Source organism: Mastigoproctus giganteus, chromosome 9, assembly GCF_048544385.1.
Source record: "Mastigoproctus giganteus isolate SK-2022 chromosome 9, ASM4854438v1, whole genome shotgun sequence".
Taxonomy (NCBI): domain Eukaryota; kingdom Metazoa; phylum Arthropoda; class Arachnida; order Uropygi; family Thelyphonidae; genus Mastigoproctus; species Mastigoproctus giganteus.
Window position 1 is genome coordinate 163108508 of NC_143583.1, and position 25563 is coordinate 163134070.

At 38.0% G+C, this 25563-nt stretch overlaps 1 protein-coding gene across 1 annotated transcript in view; it reads right to left on the reverse strand.

Moving 5' to 3' along the window:
- Window positions 1-25563, reverse strand: part of LOC150080861 (serine/threonine-protein kinase Nek7-like) — a 137780-nt gene that overhangs the window by 39542 nt on the left and 72675 nt on the right. Inside the window, exons 5-6 of the mRNA XM_090380844.1 lie at window positions 10178-10286; window positions 2186-2293 (exon numbers count right to left, since the gene is read on the reverse strand). Of these exons, the coding sequence (XP_090236970.1) occupies window positions 2186-2293; window positions 10178-10286 (217 nt within the window). The remainder of the gene's footprint in view (window positions 1-2185; window positions 2294-10177; window positions 10287-25563) is intronic.

Genomic DNA, 25563 nt, shown 5'->3' on the forward strand with positions numbered 1-25563 from the left:
CGGCTGGCCTGCAAACACCATTTTAGAGCTATACTCTCAAAATGTAAGGAAGATTGGATCTAGCCATGATGTTCATCATAACCTCAAAAGACATCAGTCATACTGCATGATGGAAGAGATGGGGAAGGGTTGACCGGAACTTAGCTCTGGAGACTAAACAGAGCTAAGTTCCACCATTTTAAGCCTCCAAATAAGCAAAGTGGTGGTATTTTACCAGTTGGTAAGAGTCATCTACCACCTATTATTGCCTGGTAACACAGAGGTGTGGCATTCCTCCATGTGATGTGGGTGCCACACCTCGACCCCTGCTTACGTTGGTTCACACCTGGGTGGTCACTCGCAGTGTGCTTGTACATGGAGGTTATACCCAGGATTACTAACAGTCCCACCATCGTGAAGGTGCAAGCAGAGGATTTGGATGTCACAGACCTTCTGGACTTGAATGTCATCCGAATATCAGTTCCATCAGCATTTTAGACTCCTAGGTAGCAAGTACAGCTTGTCTGGCCTATCTGAGAGAATGTCTGTGACAAACTCAAGGATTATGAACCTGAGGGAGGAGGCATATATTCAAATTGAGGAAAGACAGTTGTAGAACAGATGGGCAGAAATTTGCCTTTAGCCAGGGGTTTAGTTGATTGCTAGAACGAACTTCCATCTGTTGTTGTGGAAGTTGAGAGCTTAAATAAATTCAAGGAAGAACTGGACAAACTTTCAGATCAAATGGATTGATGAAATGGTTTTTTTTTTTTTTAGCTAATGCTGTATAAGCTTGCTTTCTTGCATCATATGCCTTTATTAATGCTAATGAGTTAAAGTGGTTTTAAAGTGAAAAATCCTATAATGAGCAAAACTATAGACATAAAGGAGTAAAACCAATTTGCATAAAAAATCATTTAAATATTCAGAAAAAGCAATTTTCTATATTTCATTTTAAAGTGAAACTGTCAACTTTGTCCCATGAGCCAAATTTTTAAAATATCAAGGAGTCTAATTTAGATACAGGGCAAAAATCAGAATGCAGGGGGAAAAGCAGAACTGATCCAAAGAAAATTGGCAAGATTACTATATGACTCACTATTTGTTACAAAGGTATCAGTCAAGGGTTTGACATATTTGGGAAATTAAAAAAAAAAAAAAAAAAAAAAAATGAAGTAATACAAATTCTTATTCAAAAATTTTGATAGTGTGTCCCTTTTTTCTCTTTATCATTTACCACTAAAAAAACTGACAATTACTAAATAAAAAAAAATTGTAAAAAAGTAATTAGAAAATTGAATTTTCAAAGTTTTAGACTGATGCCCTTTTAACAAATAGCAGGTTTTGGCACTAGGATTTTTTTATTTATAATATGCATAAAATAAATAAATTATTTTTAATTACTTCCTTCCTGAGAGGTAAGGAGGGAAACAAGCTGAATACATTTAACATATAAAAATTTACAAAAAATATAAAATTTGATCAAGTCTAATTTTTGCCTCTTTTATGATCACTTTTCTAATGGATATAAAGAGTTGTTTGGTAAATCTACAACTTCTATTTCATTTTTCATACTGGGCTCAACTCATACACGAAGAATGTACGAGTTGTGAACCCACTGATGAAACTCGAAGCTGTGATGTATCTTTCTTTGTTTCTTTTTTAATTGGTTTGGTATACAAAATGAAACAATGAACTTATTCCAAATTTAATTTTTCTTTTTTTTAATTTTATACATTTTTTTAAGCTTTGTTTCTTCAGAAAGTAAATGTTGTTTTATAATGTTTCTTCCATCAATTTTTAAGATGCAAAATATCTTCTGTTTTCACTCCCTAAACATTTCTACCCTGAATCTACCTATGCTGACCATAGCAGCAGTTGATAAATCCTCTCCTGAAAAGCTACCAGCTCTGAATATTATTAGTGGTTGTTTTTATAAATAAATGGATAAATTTCCATTTATATATTCTGCATGGCCAGTGCACAAGGGGTTTACAACTCCGTTCCAACTTTTTTATTGCAATTGATAAGCTAGCACTATAGTTATAATGGGCTGTGCATCTTTTGTGGAAATATGAATTTGCAATGTCCATATCTGTGTTTGCATACATTATCTGAGGACCACAACCAACTGAAAAAAAAAAAAAAAAATTTAAAGAATTATTTTAATAAATAATTTATTTATTAAAATAAGAGAATTACTTACCAAGGGAATGAGCTGCTAATGTTTTAGAGCTGAAAAATCTTCCTAGACCTAAATCACCAAGCTTTGCATCACCTTTAGCTGTTACAAACACGTTAGCTGGCTTTATATCTATATTAAAGGAATACTAATTATTCTTAGGTTAAGTTTTGTACTTATATACATTGCCTAGCCACTTTATTAGGACTGTGAGCTAAAAAGGTATTGGCCCACTGCTGGCCCAAATCACTACTCCAACACAACATGGCATTGGGTCACTGAAGTTTTCAAAAGTGACATGAGGAATACTAGACCATTTTCATAACAAAGTTGACATCAATTCAAATAGTGAAAATCAGCAGACAAGTGTGCTGAAGAACATACTATTCCCATTCATCCCACAGATGCTTAGTGGGATTGAGATCTGAACTGAGTTGGTCAATGCAAAGGCTTGAAGTCTCACCTGTGTTTCCCAAACCACTCTTTCATACATTTGGTGTGGTACATGGGTGCCTTGTCACCTTGAAATCTCTCCTGTCCAAAAGATAAATATGCAACACTGTCAGGTGTACCTGATCTGCAACAATGTTCAGATATGCTCTAGCATTCATAGTGCTCTCCAGCGGAATTAGAGGACCAAGAGTATGCCATGAAAACATGCCTTAAACTCACAACAGCCTGTACTTTCAGTATACAGCAAATGGTTCCAGTATCTCATGTGGGTTCTCCATATGTGTATTCCTCCATTTGTGCTGAAAAGCATAGGTCACTGCACCACATGACTTGCCTCCAGTTCTCCTGCCATCCAGTCCATTCCCCAGATTTCCTAAGACCAATGCAGCCATTTTTTCTAGCTGGTGTCCAAAATCAGTGGATTTCATAAAACGTCTCCTGCTCTCATAGTGCATTGCATAGTTCTTTGTTTTGATAATAGAGAGCTATTAGGTGCTGAAGAATTCCTATATTCTATTATATTATGAAATCAACAGGGATTACCTTTATTTTTGATATAGGATGCTTCTTTTCCAACCAACTCTCTCAGTCCAATGTGCTAACAATTCTTCGTGAAGACAATAAATTTTATAAAATAAAATTTTATTTTATTTTATGAAATGTGAAACATCTTCCCCACTGTCAGAACAGTAGTGTTCCAGACCCAATATTGAGCGCTCAACCAAACTTCTGTCTACAAACACCATACCTCTTTCCAGTAAGGAAAACATTACATAGATTGACATTAAAATTAAAATTTAAAGGTCTAAAAAGCTTAAAATGAAAAGAATAAAAGAGCTTAAAATGAAAAGAATAAAAGAGCTTAAAATGAAAAGAATTTAAAAAAAAAAGAATAAAATAAAATGAATATGGGGGCAATTATTCTCTTCGTTCCTGTAGATTGATATTAAAATTAAAACATTACAACATAAGACAAAAGTTTTGGATTAATTGTGTGTTGCTCTTATTCCTATGAAGATGTCGCTTCGAAAAATTTTAGTCCGACTTAAGGAATGAAGAGAATAATCGCTCCATATTCATTAAGCTTTTTAGACCTTTAAATTTTAATTTATGTCAATCAATGTAATGTTTTTCTTGCTGGTAGAGATATGGTGTTTGTAGACAGAAGTCTGGTTGAGTGCTCAATATTGAGACAGAGGGGTCTGGAACACTACTGTTCTGACAGTGGGGAAGATGTTTCACATTTTTTATAAAATTTATATCGCCTTCACAAAGAATCGTTAGCGCGTTGGACTAGGAGAGGTGATTGGAAAAGAAGTATACTTTATCAAAAATAAAGGTAATACCTGTTGATTTCATAATAGTTCTTTGTATAGTGTAGGTATAGTACTGCTACCATTGAATAATTAACTTTCACAATAAATGCAGAAGTTAATTATTCCATCATTTTACACTTTCAGTTGTATTTGTCTGTTCACAGATGTTTCTGGAGAACTTTTCCATTCATTAAAGACCCAAATGACACTAATCTTTGAACACATGCAAGAGAAGACAAGTACAGCTGTCCAATCTACTGCCTCACTTGCTAAAGTTGCACAGTTTCTTTCGGTGTGCAAGAGATCCTATCCACTCCCTATTTTGGAGAATTGATTTGGGCACTACTTGGGTCATACAGCTTTACAGTACTTCCCTGAAAATGCAAAATTCACTATGCAACCACTTTTATTTCCATATTTTTTTTAGATTGTTGCATATAGCTCAAACCTTCATGGTCCTAATAAAGAAGCCAGGCAGTGTGTATTATATTATTCATAACATGCTATTCTAAATAAAACATTGAACTAAAATTATTAATCACATAAACATAATACAAAGTTTTAAGATTAGAGATTAAAGAGTTTTGTGTTTTTTTTTTCAAAATCAGTGCAGCTTTTCTCCTTAGACTTTAGAAGAGTAGTCATAATTCAGTTTCTTTCCAAATAGTTGAGAATACCTTTCTTCCATAATTCTTGTGCTAGTGTTCTAAAAAGTATTATGCTTAACTAAATAATAAATGAAAAAATATGCTTTTAAATACTGTAAATTTTGTGAATAAGTGAATACCAAGCTCTACGTTTGCATTTTTTGTGTCATAAAAGTGGGAGAATCCTACAGATTTCTTAGCACCAAATTCAAAACTGTAATCCAAAATGCAAAAGCATTAGTAGAGGCATACGATGCAAGAAAGCAAGCTTATGCAGAATCAGCCATTAAAAAAAAAAAAAAAAACCCTCCCATTTCATCCCTCCATTCATTCCAAATGCCTGTCCAGCTCAGCCTTAAATTTATTTAGGCTATTAGCTTCCATAACAAAAGATGGAAGACTGTTCCACCAATTAACTACCCACTGGCCAAAGGCAAATTTCTGCACATCTATTCTACAACTATCTTTCCTCAATTTGAAACTGTGGTCCCCCTCAGGTACTTAGTCTGAGCAAGATGAAGAATCCCATCAGCATTCAGCTTGCTCAACCCATTCAAGGCCTTATACACCTCAACCAGATCACCTTGCAGGTGCCTACTCTCCAGGCACTGCAATTTGCAGAACTTAAGCCTTTCTTGGTAACAGCACCCCTTTGTTCCCCTCACCAATCTTGTTGCCCTTCTTTGTACTCTTTCTAGCAACTCTACATCCTTCCTAAAATGAGGCCTCCAGAACTGTACACAGTACTCTAGGTGTGGCCTGACCATTGCCTTGTATAATGGGATTATCACCTCCCTGTCCCTGCTAGCAAAATTCCTATATATCATTGACAGGACTCCATGACCTGCTCTGGCAGTCCGTCTGCACTGCTCAGTGAACTTTATATTAGGCTGCACAATTACCTCCAGGTCTTTTTCACTTTCCACTTCCTTGAGTGTAGTACCACCTAGTTGGTACGTTTCTTTTCGGCTATTCATACCCATATGCAGTACTTTGCGTTTGTCAATGTTAAACTCCAGTTGCCACTTCTCAGCCCATTTTTCCAACTTATCTAGATCCAGTTGGAGTAGTATACTGTCATTAGTGTCGTTAACAACCCTGCAAACCTTCGTATCATCTGCAAACTTGGACATTAAACATGATATACCTTCATCAATATCATTGATAAATATACAAAACAACAATGGGCCCAACACCAAACCCTGAGGAACTCCACTAATAACATTTGTCCACTGATTAACACTCTCTGTTGTCTCCTACTCAACCATCCCTTTATCCATTGTAACAGCTTACCCTTGATGCCATACCTCTCCAATTTGTACAGCAGCCTTCCATGTATAACAGCATCAAAAGATTTCCTGAAATCCAAGTATATGATATCAAAATTATTTTTGGCATTCAGTTCCTTTGTGACTATGTCATAGTAACCAATCAAATCGGTCAGACAAGACCAATTGTGTCTTAACTATTACTGTAGTCTTGTCTAGATGATCCTGCAATGCTTCTTTAACCAGTGATTCCATTATTTTCCCCGGAACACAAGTTAAACTAACAGGTCTGTAGTTACTTGTGTCACCTTTTGAACCTCCTTTGTGAATTGGTGATACATTTGCACACCTCCAGTCCATGGGGACCTCCCCTGAGTCCAAAGAAGCTCTCGTAATTATGGCTAAGGGTTTGCTTACTTCCTTTGCTACTTCCTTTAATATAACTGGATAGATCCCATCCACCCCAGGTGCCTTCCTTATGTTTAACTTCAACAATTTCTCCTCCACTTTGCTCTCAGTTATTACAAAATCATTTAGCTCCCTGTTAGCATTTGATAAACTTCTGGCATTCCCTTCATTGAATAACTCCTCATGTGTGAATGTGGATCCAAAATACTCATTCAGTTTATCAGCTACCTGAGCATGATCATCAATATTCAACCCATCTATGTTAAGTGGTCCAATCTGATTCATCCCTTTCCTTCTAGAGTTTACATAAGTAAAGAACTCTTTGCTGTTTTTCTTTGCATCCTTTGCCTACGATTTCTCGTAATCTGCTATTGCCTGCCTAACCTCCTTTGTGACTTGATTACAGACCAGCTGCTATCTATCATATACGAGAGTATAACTCAGCAATGGCATTCATATCAATGGGTGCAGAGATTAAATCACCACCTGGAAATGGCCTGTTTTAGAATACACTGCTATATCCAAATGAGGCAAATAAGCCAGGATATGGACAACTTCAAATTTTTGATTCTGCTGAAGCAACAACAAAACAGCTTGAAAAACAATCAATTCAAGGGTGTATGGCGGAAGTAATGCAACTATTGGAAAAGATGGTTAAGAGACAATATAATGCACCTACATTATAAAATGGAGGTTACTACAATATTGGTAGAAGACGGGGAACCACCTGCAAATAGAGACATATGCATATATCCACAGGTGACTGCTCTAGAATTATATCACCACTAAACAAGAATGGTGAAGACTGAAGGATCTAGATTAAACTATTACACCATAATCAGAAAGATGGTGTATGTTACACCAGGTATATCTAGTATTATTATTATTTTTGTTTTCTCTTCAAAAATAATTGTCTTTTCTTTTTCACCACACCAGTTTTGGGAGCACCCTCAGTTTGTTTACTCTTTTAACTCATCTCAACCACATGGTAAAAAGTACACTTCTGCAAGTTACAGTTAAACTAAAACTATGAAAGTTGAGAATTTGCAACCACAACAACAATGACTAAGCAATATAGCAGCATATGATAAGACACTGTAATCATACATACTGAACAGAATATGGCACTTTCCACCTTGTTTAAATATGTGTATTTTGCTGCCACCCATCAGAAAGGTACTCCCTTTGGCATCACTGCTGCAATTTTACATTACTTCAAATATCTTTGAAATTATATGTGATAAAAAAAAAAAAAAAAAAAAGTTCCAATTTTTGGGAATCAGTGTTCGAATTCCAATCTTTATAATAAGTAACTATTTTCATTCAATCAGTAATATACCCTTGTTGAACACTGTAATCTATATTATTATGGATGGAGTTTATGAGATTTCGGACCCCTACAAACTTCAACCATAAAGGTGTTGTTAAAGTGGATAGTTTGAATAAATTCAAGGAAAAACTAGACAAACTGTTAAAAGGGGATGGACATGTGGTGTGGGTGATTTTGATGATGTATATGTTTATCTTCTTGTGTCATTTGCTACTACTAATACTCACTGCTGTGCTTACTTTAGTTATTTAGTTTTAAGTGCATTCTCTTTGTACTTATTAATTTGTGTTTTTTCAGGAAAAAATTGAAGAAATTAATTCAGTTATTAAGACATATTTACCAACTCATAAAGGTTTTTTTTTTTTTTTTTGGACTATATATTATTTCCTAAGATCTTGAAATAATCTGCATACTGATATTATGATGTAAACTCAAACAAGTTTCAAAGCACTGAAGACTTTGAATAGTAAATAAATTAATGTTTTTCTGAGGAAGAAATCTAGCAGAACATATCAAAACCAGATGAAGGAATTATTAAAAGGCAACTGTAAGACAGCAATTGGAATATTGTGTCCAAGTATGAAGACCTCATCTGGAAGAATGGCATTGCACTTCTTGAAAGGGTCCAAAGAAGAGAAACTCGCATGGTGAGAATGGCAAAAGGACAACTGTACAAGGAAAGATTTTGACTATGTGTACTACAGATTTTTTTTTTTTTTTTTTTTTTTTGATTTGGTAGTAGTTGGCGCATCGGCTTCTGTGGCCATATTGCACCTCCCAAGGTTTTTGCAGTACTTTGATCCAAGCCCGAGGTGGGAATCGAACCCGCGACCTTTGGGTTGCCGGGCAGGTACTTTATCCACTCGGCTAGCCCGGTCGGCGTGTACTACAGAGCTTGGCAACCAAGCATCTTAGGGAGACTCGATTGAAGTTTAAGGCTCTGAGAGAGGTTAGTAAATTGAATGAAGGTGGAATTTTCACTGTTATAAAGAATTCCAGAACTAGGGGTCAAATTCAAATTACAAGGGAAGAGGTTTAGACTAGATTGTAGAAAGTTTTCTTTTAGCCAGTGAATCACTGATTACTGGAACAAGTTGACTCCACAGGTTGTGAGGCTGACAGTTTGAAGAAATTCAAAGGTAAACTGGGTAGTTACTTATGTGAGTGGGGAAGCAGATAATTTTTTTGTATTTGCCTGTGGACTCCTTGTGCTCCATGGCTAATACTAAACTATTTTCAGGGAGGGAGTGGGAGAGCGCATAACTGGCAATGCTAGAAAAAATAAAAAGTAATAAGAATTGCTTTTTTACTGTTATTGAACAGAGCAGTAGCAAACTTCCCCAATACTTTTCAAAGACAGCACCAAAAATTCCCCTGCAAAACTAATAGTTTTGCAGAGGAATGAAAATTCCTCTGCAAATGAAATTTCTAATGAAAATGTGTATATATAAATAATTTAGTTATAAAGACTTTGATAACAGTTGAATATTTACCTTATTTCATAAAGAAAAGATTTAGTAATATAAAAAATTCTACAATAAATTTATTACAGTAAAATGATACTGTCAATTTCATATCATCATTTGTTTACTGTACATATTAAATTTATTTCAATATTGTGCGATTTCATGTTTACTGTTCTGAAAACCAGTCAGTATATTTAAAATTATAGCTTTCCATGCAAACCGATTAGCGTATTTTGAAAAATTCTTGTATATGATCCACAAGGTTTAGTTTCTTCTCCTCCCCATCCTCAAACAGTTATTTATTTGTTGTGTACAGAAACATTATTTAAACTTTGCATTCTATTAAATATAAGTATATAAGGTACAAAGATAAGAAATAAGTCCTGCATAATATAGATAACAATAACACATTCGGAGGCACCTCCGTAGCCAGGTGGGAAGGAGCAGCAGTGCGTAGCACATGCTTCTTGGTTAGACTGGGGTTCGACCCCGTGACCACCAAATACAGAGGATGCGGAAAGGTTAGAGAATGATCACCACATAGCCCTGGAGCAATATGGCCTTAGTTGCTAATGCTCCTAAAAACCAAACAACAACAACACATTTGGAATAACTAAAAGATCAAAAAATTGTTATTTTTTAGTTCTGAAAAAGCTTTTCAGAACTAAAAAATAACATGGCACATAAGCTTAAGAAATTAGCTAGCATAAGGAAAAATTAATCTTGTCATATATTTCTGAAGTCAAAAAACATGCTATTTACTTGACTGCTTGAATATATTTATCAAAGAGTCTATATTGTTACCATAATTAAAATTCAAAGAAAGCTGCAAATTCTTATTCAATACATTTTTAAGATACAATTGAATTTAGCTGGTAAAATTAAAAGACAAGCCAATGCATACACCTTATCATCATGCTTCCCTTAGAAGAAGAATTTCCTTGGAATAGTTTTTTTAATAGCAACTGGTAGGAGAAGTGGAGAGACATTTGGAAAGTTAATATTCACCTTAATTCAAGCTACATATTTTACTTCATGGAGTTCACAGTAAAATTGTTGATGAATATGCGGTAAGATAATCCAGATTAGTGAATATTCCTAAAGAATAATTATAAAAGAAAATCTCACCTCTGTGCATAATTCGTTTTGAGTGCATATGTTCGAGACCACTGCAAACCTGTACAAAATATTTCCAAATTGTCCTTTCAGGTATAAGTCGCTGTTGTCTCTTGAAATGCTGAAGTAATACAGATAGATTGAAATTCAGTTAAATCTTGGTAATTTTTCAATAAATTTCAAAGACAAAAAATTACAGTAAAATCCTATTACAGTGAATGTTTTAATTAAAATTTCACCACAACTAAAAAGTATTTTCAGATTTTGGCAGACTTCCATTAATATTAATTCTTTGCAAATCTCATCTAGTGAAAAATTCTGTGTGAATTATCTTCAAAGGTTGCCTCTGCAAAAATGTACTGATAAAAATCAACATTTGTTTACTTAAATGGCATTCAATTTCTATCATGGAAAGACTTTCTTATTCTCTGTGGACATTGAGTAGTCAATGATAAGGCTTGGGCTTAAATTTAACTTGGAGGCAAATACAGCAAAAAAAGCTATAATATCTTGCACAGGATGATCTGAAAACCTCCATTAACTGAAAACTGATTAAGAATCTGGATGTTTGACGAAAGGTAATAACTTTATTCAGCATAGGAAATAATATACTTACATAATTTTCATTCGAATTTTCTGTAGAAACAAAAAGAATAACAGGCAGAAGTGAAAGTGATTCTTGTACTGCTTCTATCAGAATGATCAGCAGCCTGGAAAGTGAGATACTAAGGATTTCAAGGACTGCTGGGAGTCATCACAGAACAAGTAAAAAAATGGGTTCTGTTAGGGTAAATAAGAGTAAGTAGTGTACATGTATACTTGCATGTACACTAATGCAAGGAGTACAGTAAATAAATTTGATGAATTTGATGTGCTGGTGAAGTCATCAAAGGCTGATGTTGTTGGGATATCAGAGATATGGTGCCACACAGAGATAAGGAATGCAGAATTGGAATTTGGGGAGTACAATGTGTACAGAAAGGATAGACAGCATAGAAGGGGAGGAGGGGTGATGCTGTTAGTTAAGAAACACAAAATCTAAGGAACTAACTACATCCATTGACATGGGTGGACAGTGCAGTGCTTGGAGTCAGTTTGGTGTAACATAAGCACTGGGAAAACCAAGTTGAGAGCACGAGTGAGTTATAGGCCTAATGACTCTGATGAGTACAACTAACAACTGTACAGAAAAATAGTGGACCAGTATATCAGATTGTCTTATAATGGGGGATTTTAACTTCCGAGATATAGACTGGAACTTGTGGTTGCTAACTCACACAATAGAAAGACTTTTGTGGATTTATTGGATGATTGTTTTATAAAGTAGCATGTTCGAGAGGCAACCAGAGGGAGTAATACTCTTGATCTGATTATCAGCAGTGATTCTTCATGAATTAAGAAACTGCAGATAAAGAACCCATTAGGTAGCAGTGATCACAGTGTACAGATCTGAGATTTACTTAAAGATGTAACTATCATCAGGAGTAAAGGGAAGAGTTTTTGCTTTCGTAAAGGTGACTACAGTGGTCTCAGACAGTTTTTACATTCTGTATAGTGGGGGACCAACTGATGATGTTATCAACAGCAAATTCTAAATAGGAAGCATTCAAGGAATTTCTCATTAGTTCATCTGACATCCTAAATAGATGTCATTTGAACTAATGAGACTCGTGGCAGAGAAGAAAAATCTAGGGAACACTTTTTTCTTTATGTAAACCCCAAACACGAGAGGTATTAGAACATATAGTACTTAGTACCGTGCTTGGATTGGAGGTTGAGAAGACGAAAGAAGATATTTGTTGACATTGGACTTCCGTAGACTGTAATTTACAGGAAATATGTATAAAGGAAGGTTGTTCCAGAAAACGGCAGTTGAATGAATAAACGAGGAAGTTGAAAAGTTCGTTCTGTGAATTTGAAGTTGGACAGTAAATGGATGTTGGCTGGTGGCAGCATATGTTCAGACTGTTTTGAGAGAGAGAGAGAGAGAGAGATTGAGAGAGAGAGAGCAGGAATTATAGAAGCCAATTCAGAAGAACAGTGCCCATGGAAATATCTGTAAAAGAGGCGTGCAGCAGAAACAGCATGTCTATGAGACAGTGAGGGCAGAGACTTAGAGATGAATCAGTAATTAACCTAATTGCCCTCTTCTGAATGGAATCAGAGGTTTTCGGGCACAACACCAGATGTGGGAACAGTATTCCAATAGTAGGGCAGATTTGCGATTTGTACAGAGTGAACAGCTGTTTGGAAGAAAAGTAACGCTGTAAGCAAAAGAGAAAACCAAGTTTTTTAGATGCAGAGGAAGCAATATTTGTAATGTGCTTGTGCCAAGACAGATTAGAAGTCAGGGTAATCCCCAAAAGAGATATATCATTTTGCTTAGAAATCGGAGTGTCACCAAAGATAAGCATAGGAGCAGAAGAATCCTTTTTGCGAGATATAAGACAAGACAGAGTTTTAGAAGGATTAAAAACAACTAAGTTGTCTTTGCCCAACTGGAAAATTAACTGGAGATCGGCATTTAAGGAATTGGTAGCAGATATTCGAGAAGTTGACGCAGATCGAGTAGGGCAAGGTTTCTCAAAATGGAAAGCAATGTGCTATCATCAGCAAAACTATGGATAGGATTTCCAGTCAATGGAAGAAAGTCATTAATATACAAGAGGAAAAGGGGTTATGCTATTAGTTAAAAATATGAGGGGAGGAGGGGTTATGCTATTAGTTAAGAAATACATAAAATCCAAGGAAGTGAAGCCAGTGGACATCGCTGGACAATGCAGTGATGAGTCAGTTTGTTGTGACATAAGCACTGGGAGATCAAAATTGAGAGTAGGAGTGTGCTATAGGCCTAATGACTCTGATGAGTATAATAAGAAACTGTACAGGGAAATAGAGTGGGCCAAGTAAATCAGAGAGTCTTATAATGGGAGATTTCAATTTTCCAGATATTGACTGGAATTTGGGGGCAGGTCACTCACACACTAGCAAGGCTTTTGTGGATTTATTGGATGATTGTTTTCTACATCAGCATGTTCGGGAGGCAATTAGAGGGAAGAATACTCTTGATTGGATTATCAGCAGTGATTCTTCATGCATTAAGAATCTGCAGATAAATGAACCACTAGGTGGCAGTGATCACAGTGTGCTGAAGTGGGATTTACTCAAAGAGGTAACTACCATTAGGGGTATAGGGAAGGGTTATTGCTTTCGTAAAGGCAACTACGATGGACTGAGACAGTATTTAAATTCTATACAGTGGGACCAACTGATGATGTTACAAACAGCAAATGCAAAATGGGAAGCATTCAAAGAACTTATCTTGGAAGCTACTAGGCTTTACATACCAACTAAGAAATATTGTTCAAGGTTTAGGCCTAAATGGATGTCAGATGAACTGATGAGGCATATGGCAGAGAAGAAGCATGCATGGGATACATACAAATTAAAACATGACACAGAAGCCTATGATAGATACAAGTTGATCTGTAGCCAAGTTACAAAGGAGGTTAGGCAGGCGAAGGCAGATTACGAGACATATTTGGCAAAGGATGCAAAGAAAAACAGCAAAGAGTTCTTTACTTATGTAAACTCTAGAAGGAAGGGGATGAATCAGATTGGTCCACTTGATATCGATGGGTCAACTGTTGATGATCCTGCTCAGGTAGCTAACAAACTAAATGAACATTTTGCATCGACATTCACACATGAGGAGTTATTTAGCGAGGGCAAAGCCAGAGGTGTATTCAACTCTAGCAGTAAGCTAGAGAATCTTGAAATAACTGGGAGTAAAGTGGAGGAGAAACTGTTGAAGATAAACACAAGAAAGGCACCCGGGGTGGATGGGATCTATCCAGTTATATTAAAGGAGGCAGCAAAGGAAGTAAGCAAACCCTTAGCCATAATTATGAGAGCTTCCTTGGACTCAGGGGAGGTACCCACAGACTGGAGATGTGCAAATGTCACCCCAATTCACAAAGGAGGATCAAAGACTGACACAAGTAATTATAGACCTGTGAGTTTAACTTCTGTTCCAGGAAAATTAATGGAGGCACTGGTTAAAGAAGCACTGCAGGATCATTTAGACAAGACTTCAGCTATAGCTCGGACACAGCATGGTTTTGTTAAGGGGAAGTCTTGCCTGACCAATTTGATTGGATACTATGATGCAGTCACAAAGGAACTGGATGCAGGGAATAACTTTGATATTATATACTTGGATCTTAGAAAGGCTTTTGATACTGTTGCACATGGAAGACTGCTGCACAAATTGGAGCAGTGTGGCACTGGAGGCAAATTGCTGTTGTGGATAAAGGGGTGGCTGAGGGGGAGAAGACAGAGAGTGGTAATCAATGGACACTGCTCGTCGTGGACTAATGTTATTAGTGGAGTCCCTCAGGGCTCAGTGTTGGGTCCATTATTGTTTTCTGTATTCATAAATGATATTGATGAGGGTATATCAAGCTTAATGTCGAAGTTTGCAGACGATACAAAGGTAGGCAGGGTTGTCAAGGACACTACTGACACTATGCTGCTGCAACAGGATCTGGAAAGGTTGAGCAGATGGGCTGAGAGGTGGCAAATGAAGTTTGACATTGACGAATGTAAAGTACTACACATGGGAAACAGCAACCCCAGAGCAACGTATCAACTCTGTGGTACTACACTGACAGTGGTAGAGAATGAAAGGGATCTGGGGGTGGTTGTGCAGGCAGATATGAAGTTCTCTGAGCAGTGCAGACGGGCTGCAAGAGTAACTCATGGTGTATTGTCAATGATATATAGGAATTTTTCTAGCAGGGATAAGGAGGTGATTATTCCCTTGTATAAGGCAATGGTCAGGCCACACCTAGAGTACTGTATACAGGTCTGGAGGCCTCATTTCAAGAAGGATGTAGAGCTGCTGGAACAAGTACAGAGAAGGGCAACAAGATTAGTGAAAGGAACAAAGGGGTGCTCTTACGAAGAAAGGCTTAAGTTTTGCAAATTACAGTGTCTGGAGACCAGGCACCAGCGAGGTGATCTGATAGAGGTGTATAAAGCCTTGAATGGTTTGAGCATGCTCAATGCTGATGGGATTCTTCCTCTCACTCAGAATAATCACCTGAGAGGGCATAAATTCAAATTGCGGAAAGACAGATATAGGATAGACGTGCGGAAATTTGCCTTTAGCCAGCGGGTGGTTGGTTGGTGGAACAGACTTCCATCCCTTGTCGTGGAAGTTGATAGCTTAAATAAGTTTAAGGCTCAGCTGGACAGGTATTTTGAACGAACAGAGGGGTGAAGTGGAAGTGGGTTTTTTTTTTTTTTTTTTGGTTGATGCTGTATAAGCTTGCTTTCTTGCATCAAATGCCTCTACTAATGCTAATGCTAAAAGAGTGGGGGAAAGAACTGAACCTTAGGGGACACCAGCATTAGGGAGAAGTTAGAAGACAGAGAGCCATCTACCATCACCTTCAGTGAGTGATCAAAGATAAAACTGGCTAACCAATTACAAAAAAAAAAAAAAAAAAACAGTTGGTAGACCATAAGATGGAAGCTTGTTTAGAAGACCTTTATGCCAAACACGATCGAAAGCCTTTGGGAAGTCAAGAGCAACTGCTTGTGTTTCACCAAACTTTTCCATTGAATTAGTCCATAAATGGGTAATATAAGCCAGAATATCACCAGTGGATCGACACTGATGGAATCCATACTGGTGCTCGTTGATCAGACGGAAGGTTTCTAGGTAGTTTGAGTTGGCGGTTAATCGATTTCTCCATTACTTTAGAAAGAGAAGAAGTAATTGCAATAGGATGATAATTAGATGGGAGGGATTTATCACCCTTTTTAGGAACTGGCTGGATGTGAGCAAATTTCCAAGCAGAAGGAAAAACACCTTTGGAAAAAGAAAGTGAAAAAAGGCAGCAAAGAACAGGAGTAAGTTCAGGAGCACAGGTTTTGAGAACAAGTGGAGAAATACCATCAGAATCTGGAGCTTTCTTAGCATCAAGATTCGTCAAAATCCTTCTGACATCCTTTTGACGGAAGACCAGAGGAGGTATTGAATGGAGCATGTTGGGAATGGTGTGAGGTGTTTTACCGAGATCATTAATACATGAGTTGGAAGAAAAATGGAATGCTAGCAGATCACCTTTATCCTTGGCTGAAGTGACAACAGAACCATCTGGTTTGCACAGAGGTGGCAGAAGAGATGGGCAAAAGTTGCGGCCAATAGCTTTGGCAAGAGACCAGAATGCTCGGCTACCATAAGGGCAAGAAGAAGTTTTCTACTCTTAGCTTGTTCAAACTCTAGTTTGGACTGAATAATAACTGCTTTACAATTGTTCGAGCTTTCGTGTAGGCAGAAAATGAAACTGAAGAATAAAACAAACAAGCCAATTACGATATGCAACATTCTTCTCTTGAACAGCCTTAGCACATTTATTGGAAAACCAAGGTTTAGATAAAGGACAAGATTTTAAAGTGGAGTGTGGGATAAAGGATTCCATTCCTACAAGAATAATTTCACTGACACAATCTGAGCAAACGTTGACATCAGAAGTTTTGAAACAGTAATCCGACCAAGGAAAAGAAGAAAAGAAATCTCGCAGGTCATCCCACTTTGCATTCTTATAATGCCAAACAATAAGAGGTTGGGAATAGCCATGAGATAAAGGCTCCATAGGAGAAGAGACAATCACCAAGTTGTGATCTGAAGTGCCTAAAGGAGCTCTCACTTCGACCGTGTACTTGGAAGTGTTGTTTGTGAGAAAAAGATCAAGTGTGTTGGCTGTATGGTTTGGATTGTCTGGTATTCTTGTAGGTAAATGAACAATCTGTGCAAGGTCATTAGTAATTGCAAAAGCCTCAGCATCTCGACCAGCTGTGTCGGTGTGACTAGAAAACAGAAGCCAGCTGGAGTTGTGAACATTAAAATCACCAAGGAAAATTACCTCACTGTTAGGAAAGCGGGACTGTAGAAAGTCAAGTGGGACTGTAGAAAGTCAAGTTGCAAAGTGAGGAAGTCAAAGAGCTCCAAGTGATTAGTGAGTTGGGAGAACAGTAGAGACAACAGATGAATTTGACACAATGAGGTAAAGAGATTTTGAGCCAGAGAAGATTGAAAAGAGAAGATTCCAAATTACCAAGTCTCTGAAATGGAATATCAGAACGGATATATGCACAAGTACCACCTTTGAGGCAAAAGGAATCATACAGCGAATAATTTGGGCAACTGAGATGAGCAGTAGTTGAATCAACCGATAACTGAGATTCTAGCACATAAATTATCAGGAGACACAGATGCCTATGGTAGATATAAGATAGTCTGTAATCAAGTCACAAAAGACGTTAGACAAGCAAAGGCAGATTACAAGAAATCTTTAGCAAAGATTTTCTTTGCCAAAGAAAATCTTCTTATGTAAACTCTAGAAGGAAGGGGATGAATCAGATTGGTGCACTTGACATTGACAGTTCGATTGTTGACGAACCTGCTGAGGCAGCTGACAAACTGAGTATTTTGTATCTACATTCACACATGAGGAATGTCTGTATAGAAGTGGAGGACAGAAGCATATCAAACTCTGGCAGGGAGCTAAATTATTTTGTAATAACTGAGAGCAAAGTGGAGGAGAATTTGTTGAATTTGAACATAAGAAAGGCATCTGGAACAATTCAACATATGAAAAGCACATGAGGAATGTCTGTAGAGAAGTGGAGGACAGAAGCTTATCAAACTCTGGCAGGGAGTTAAATTATTTTGTAATAACTGAGAGCAAATTGGAGAAGAAATTGTTGAAATTGAACATAAGAAAGGCACCTGGGATGGATGAGATCTATCCAGTTATATTAAAGGAAGCAGAAAAGGAAGTAAGCTAATCATTAGCCATAATTATGAAATCTTCCTTGCACTCAGGGAAGGTCCCCATGGACTGGATATGTGCAAATGTGTCCCCAATTCACAAAGGATAACACGAGTAACTACAGACCTGTTAGTTTAACTTCTATTCCAGGGAAAATGGAGTCAATGGTTAAAGAAGCAATGGAGGATCATCTAGAGAAGACTGCAGTTATAGTTCAGACACAGCATGGGTTTCTTAAGGGGACATCTTCTCTGACAAAATGCTAATGGATGCAAAAATTAATTTTGATATCATGTACTTGGATTTTAGGAAAGCTTTTGATACTGTCACACATGGAGACAACTTCACAAATTGGAGCGGTATTGCATTAAGGGCAAGTTGCTACATTGGATAAAAGGATGGTTGAGGGGGTGAAGACAGAGTGGTAATCAATGGACACTGCTCTTCGTGGGCTAATGGTATTAGTGGAGTCCTCCAGGCTTCGGTGTTGGGCCCATTTTTGTTTTCTGTATCTATCAATAATATTCATGAAGGTATATCAGGGTTAATGTATAAGTTTGCATACAACATGTTTGTTATTTGTTGTTTGTTATTTGGTTTTTAGGAGCATTAGCAACTAAGGCCATATTGCTCCGGGGATATGCGGTGGTCATTCCCTGACCTTTCCGCATCCTCCGTATTTGGTGGTCACGGGCTCGAACTCCGGTCTAAATCAAGAAGCGTGTGCTACGCACTGCTGCTCCTGCCCACCTGGCTACGGAGGTGCCTGCATACAACATGAAGATTGGCAGGATTGTTAATGACAGTAATGATAGCACTACTGCAACAGGATCTGAAAAAGTTGAGCAGATGGGCTGAGATGTGTCAAATGAAGTTTAACATCGATAAATGTAAAGTACTACGTATATGTTTGTACGCTACTCTTGGGTATCAGTAATCCCAGAGTAGTGTACCAACTGGGTTGGTACACTACTCCACTACACTTAAGGTAGTGGAGAATGAAACGGACCTGGGAGTAATTGTGCAGTCAGATATGAAGTTTTCTTGGAAGCTACTAGGCTTTTCATACCAACTAAGAAATACAGTTCAAGATTTAGGCCTAAACGGATATCAGATGAACTAATGAGGCTCGTGACAGAGAAGAAAAATGTGTGGTATGCATATAAATTATCAGGTGACACAAAAGCCTAAGGCAGATATAAGCTAGTCTGTAATCAAGTCACAGAGGAAGTTAGTCAAGCGAAGGTCCCTGGGGGCTCACATCTGGTGAGTATGGGCTTAGTTAGCAAACCCAGGGTCCTGAGCTGGATCTCATCATTCTTCTCCTTCTTGGTGATTTCCTTCTCTTCCTCTCTCTCTCTCTCTCTCTCAGGAATTTTTCGAAAACTCCGGGAATTTTTTTTTTTTTTTTGGCTGGTGCAGCATAAGCCTCAGCCTTCCTTGCACTATATAGCTAATAATAATAATAAAGAGAAATCCTTGGCAAAGTATGCAAATCATCCAAGTTTCTTGCAACGACTGACTAACTAGTTAAAATAAATTAAAATAATAAATGTATACATGGATTTCATGAAAACTTTTGATACTGTTGCACATGAAAGACTGCTTTACAAATTGGAGCAGTGGCAATAAGAGAAAGTCATTGCTATGAATAAAGAGACAGTTGGGTGGGAGAAGACAGTGATTATCAATAGACAATGCTATTTGTGAACTAGTGTTATTAGAGAAGTCCCCCAGGGTTCGGTGCTGAGCCCATTGCTGTTTTACTTTATTTATTAATGATATCGATGAAGGTATATCAAGCTTCATGTCCAAGTTTGTAGTGATACAAAGGCTGGCAGGGTTGTTAATGATAGTAAAGACAGTATGCTACTGCAACAGGATCTAGGAAAGTTAGGCAGATGGGCTGAGAAGTGGCAACTGAAGTTTAATATTGACAAATGCAAAGTTCTGCATATGGCTAGCAGTAACCATTCCAACTGTGTGGTACTACACTCAGGGAGTTTGTTTGTTATTTGGTTTTTAGGAGCATTAGCCACTAAGGTCATATTGCTCCTGGATATGCGGTGGTCATTCCCTGACCTTTCCGCATCCTCCGTATTTGGTTGTTGTTGTTATTTGGTTTTTAGGAACATTAGCAACTAAGGCCATATTGCTCCGGGAATATGCGGTGGTCATTCCCTGACCTTTCCACATACTCCGTATTTGGTGGTGACGGGCTCAAACCCCGGTCTAATCAAGGAGCGTGTGCTATGCACTGCTGCTCCTTCCCACCTGGCTACGGAGGTGCCTACACTCAGAGAGTGTGGAGAATGAAAAAGACCTGGGGGTAATTGTGCAGTCAGATATGAAGTTCTCTGAGCTGTGCAGACAGGCTGCCAGTGTAGGTAATAGAGTTTTGTCAAAGAGATATAGGAATTTTGCTAGTAGAAACTCCACACCTTGAGGCCTCATTCTAGGTTGCTAGAGTTGTAGAGTTACTAGAACGAGTAGTACAGAGAAAGGCAACAAGATTGGTGAGTGGAACAAAGGGGTGCTTTAACCAGGAGAGGCTTAAATTCTGTAAGTTGCAGCATCTAGAGACTAGGCACCTGTGTGGTGATCTGATTAAGGTGTATAAAGCCTTGTATGGTTTGAGCAGGCTCAATGCTGATGGGATACTTCCACTTACTGAGATTAAGAACCTGAGGGAACAGATTCAAATTGAGAAAAGACAGTTGTAGAATGGATGTGCAGAAGTTTACCTTTAGCCAGCAGATTGCTGGAACAGACTTCCATCTATTGTTGTGGAAGTTTGTAGCTTAAATAAATTTAAGGTTAAACTAGACAAACATTTCAAGTAACCAGATGGGTGAAATGGAAAGGTTTTTTTTTTTTTTTTGGCTGATGCTCTATAAGCTTGCTTTCTTGTTTCATCTGCCTCAACTAATACTAATGCTAAATAATCAATTAATAAATTAAATTTATAAACCTTATTAATTTTCATTGTTAACTAATTAAATCATATTTAAACAGAAATCATACTCCAGACTAGAGCAGCGAGGCAACATGCACAAAATAGCGGGAGTGCTGTTGGTCAGGGGACACTGAAGGGGGCAATCCTCCAACACATCTCAGCATAAAAAAATGTGCAACTTCTGAAATATTTGTGGACTTTCTGGAACAGGACATGATCTAGCCAAGAAGGACATCTTTGTCTGTGCTAAGTGCAGAGAGTGTCAAGAAATTAGGTGCCAACACAATGTTCTCATGGGCGTGTATGAAAGTTTTAAGAGTGGGGTAGATGCCCTAGAAGGAATTAAAATGAGGGGCCCATCAAGCTCTCAACTGACCAACTCAATGCCAGAGCTCACTCTTGTGCATCATGCAACAAAGCGGCAATCTTCAAGGCAAAATGCTCTCCTCCTACAGGAGCTAGTTATTGTCAGTGACTCTGTTGTCAGGTGCAAAAACGATTGGTGGAATAGGACAAGGGTATGTCTGCTAGCTGAAAAAGTTGATGACTTTGTAGAGCAGATATCATCTTTTAAGGGCATAAATGGTGATATTTTTGTACATGTTGGCACTAACAACATTAAGAGTAGAAGATCTGCAGACTTACTTAACAAGTACAGGTCATGTTGAAAAACGTCACACGTTAGGGTTAAATTTGAAAGTGTCCACAATTCTGCCCAGACACGATAGGAGGGAGTATATGATGAGAGCCTTGTCAATCAATTTGGTCTTGGAGAGATTTTGCAAGGCTCATGGGATGGAATTTTTCTCAGTGTGGCCTGAAAAAAATTAAATCAGAAAACTTCCAACTTGAGAGGGGATTTGCAGACTAATAGATTAACAGTAGCTGCAGGCAGAGATGAAAGTGATTCTTGCACTGCTTCTATTGGAATGCAGCAACCTGGAAAGTGAGGTGCTGGGGATTTCAAGGACTGCTGGAAGTCATTGCACAACAAAAAATACATGGGCTGTGTTAGGGTAACTAAGAATAAGAACAGGTGCATGTATACTTGCATGAACACCAATGCTAGGAGTATAGTAAATATATATGATGAATTTGAAGTGCTGGTGAAGACAAAGGCAGATATTGTTGGGATATCAGAGATGTGGTGTCACAAAGATATAAGGAATGTTTGAGAAAATTTGAGAAACAAAATCTAAGGAAGTGCATCCAGTTGGCATGAATGGACAGTGCAGTGTTGAGTCAGTTTGGTGTGACATAAGCACTGGGAAAGCAAATTTGAGAGTAGTAGTGTCATAGGCCTAATGACTCTGATGAGTACAAATGTACAGAGAAATAGTGGGCCAGTAAATAAGATTCGCTTATAATAGGGGATTTTATCTTCTCAGATATAGCCTGGAACTTGTGGGTTGGTCACTCATAAAGGTGACTTCAGTGGTCTCAGACTGTTTTTAAATTCTATATAGTGGGTCCAACTGATGTTGTTACCAACAGCAAATTCCAAATCACAAGAATTCAAAGAAATAATCTTGGAAGCTACTAGGTTTTTCATACCAACTAAGAAATACTGTTCAAGGTTTAGGCCTAAATAGATGTCAGATGAACTAATGAGACTGGATGCAAAAAATAATTTTGATATCATATACTTGGATTTCAGGAAAGCTTTCGACATTGTTGCACATGAAAGACTACTGTACAAATTGGAGCAGAATGGTATTAAGGGCAAGTTGCTTCAATGGATAAAAGGATGGTTGAGTGGGAGAAGACAGAGGGTGGTAATCAATGGGTGCTGCTCTTCGTGGACTAATGTTATTAGTGGTGTCCCACACGGTTCAGTGTTGGGTCCACTGTTGTTTTGTATATTTATCAATGATATTGATGAAGTTATATCAGGCTTAGTGTTGAAGTCTGTAGATGATACAAAGGTTGGCAGGGTTGTTAATGACAGTAATGGCAGTGTGCTACTGCCATTACCGTCATTAACAGGATCTAGAAAATGTGAGCAGATGGGCTGAGAAATGGCAACTGAAGTTTAATATTGACAAATGCAAAGTTCTGCATATGGGTGGAAGTAACCCCAGAGAAACGTACCAACAGTGTGGTACTACACTTAAGGTGGTAGAAAATGAAAAAGACCTGGGAGTAATTGTGCAGTCAAATATAAAGTTTTCTGAGCAATGCAAACAGGCTGCCAGGGCAGGTCATGGGGTTTTGTCAATGATATTCAGGAATTTTGCTAGCAGGGAAAAGGAGGTGAGTGTCCCTCTGTATAAGGCAATGGTCAGGCCATGCCTCGAGTACTGTGTACAGGTTTGGAGGCCTCATTTTAGGAAGGATGTAGATATTCTTGAGCATGTACAGAGAAGGGATCCTCTTACCAAGAGAGGCTTAAGTTCTGCAAATTGCAGTGGCTGGAGATGACTAGGCACCTGCGCGGTGATCTGACTAAGGTGTATAAGGCCTTGAATCGGTTGAGCACACTGAATTCTGATGGGATCCTTCCACTTGTTCAGATTACGAACCTAAGGGGGCATAAATTCAAATTGAGGAAAGACAGATGTAGAATAGATGTGCGGAAATTTGCCTCTGGCCAGCGGGTGGATAATTGCTGGAACAAAACTTCCATCTGTCATTGTGGAAGTTGATAAGTTAAATAAATTTAAGGAGGAACTGGACAAACATTTAGAGGGAATTGTTTTGTAAATTTTTTTTTTTTTTTTTTGGCTGATGCTGCATAAGCTCATACACTTGCTTTCTTGCATCACATGCCACTACTACTACTACTTGTGGTAGAGAAGAAAAATGTATGGGATACATATAAATCATCAGACTATCTTATATCTGCCTATGGTAGATATAAGATAGTCTGTAATCAAGTGACAAAGGAGGTTAGGCAAGCAAAGGCAGATTAAAAGAAATCTTTGGCAAAGGATGCAAAGAAAAACTGTTTACGCAAGTAAAGACTTCTTTACTTGTGTAAACTCTAGAATGAAGGGGATGAATCAGATTGGTCCACTTGATATTGATGGTTCAATTGTTGATGATTCTGCTTAGCTGACAAACTGAATGAGTATTTTGCATCTACATTCTCACATGAGGAGTTATTAAGGTTTGAAAATGGCAGAAGGTTATCAAATTGTAGCAGGGTGCTTAATGATTTTGTAATAACTGAGGGCAAAGTGGAGGAGAAATTGTTGAAGTTAAACATAAGAAAGACACCTGAGATGGATGGGATCTATCCAGTTATATTAAAAGAAGTAAGCAAGCTGTTAGCCATGGTGATGAGGGCATCTTTGGACTCACGGGGAGATCCCCACAGAGTGGAGAAGTGCAACTTTATCGCCAATTCACAAATGGGGATCAAAAGGTTACATGAGTAATTACAGACTTGTTAGTTTAACTTCTGTCTGGGAGAAAATAATGGAGTCACTGGTTAGAGAAGCATTGCAGGATCATCAAGACAAGACTGCAGTTATAGTTCAGATATAGTTTAGTCCAGTCATTCTGTGACATGCTGAATGGTAGGACTGTTAGTAACCCCGGGTATAACTCCCTTGTGCAAGTCCCAAATATGGCAACTAGTATACTGGAAGTGATAACCCAAGTAATGTATGCAGAGGTCAAGGTGTAGTGCCCACACCATGCTGAGGGATGTTCCTTCTTTCTGTTACCAAGCAATATTAGGAGTAGATGACTGTCATAAAAAGGTGCAATGCCACCACTTTGCTTATTGGAGGCTGAAATCAGTAAAACCCATGTTTAGTCTCCAGAGCAAAGCTCTGGAGACTAAAGCGAATCTGGAAACTTCATCTTTTCCATCATAAGATACAATAGATATCTTTTGAGGTAATGATAGGCATCATAGCAAGACACAATCTTCCACATTTTGAGGGCATAGCTCAGGGGTCGGCAACCTGCGGCTTGCGAGCCAAATGCAGCTCTTTGAGCATGTAACTGCGGCTCTTAACTTTTAGCCCACATGAAGCACAATTTGAAATTAAGTTAAAGGACTTAAAAATCAAGGACATGTGGAGTGCAAGACTAAAATGCTTTAAAACTGAAATTGAGGATTTGGAGAGGCAAAAGGCTGCCCTTCCAATTCTACACAAATGGATGGCGAACCCTGTGGTTCGCCGTCCATTTGTGTAGGCATCCAAAACACCGAACCCTGTGGGACTCCACTAATAACATTAGTCCACAAAGAGCAGCACCCATTGATTACCATTATCTGTATTCTCCCACTCAACCATCCTTTTATCCATTGTAGCAACTTACCCTTAATACCATTCTGCTCCAATTTGTATAGTAGTCTTCCATGCACAACAGTGTCAAAAGCTTTTCTAAAATCCAAGTATATGATATCAAAATTATTTTTTGCATTCAGTTCCTTTGTAACCACATCATAATAACCAATCAAATTTGTCAGACAAGACTTTCCCTTAACAAACCCATGCTGTGTCTAAATTATTGCTGCAGTCTTGTCTAGATGACCTGCAATGAGTCTTTAACCAGCGACTCCATTATTTTAACCGGAACAGAAGTTAAACTACCCAGTCTATAATTACTCGTGTCACCCTTCGATCCCCCTTTGTGAATTG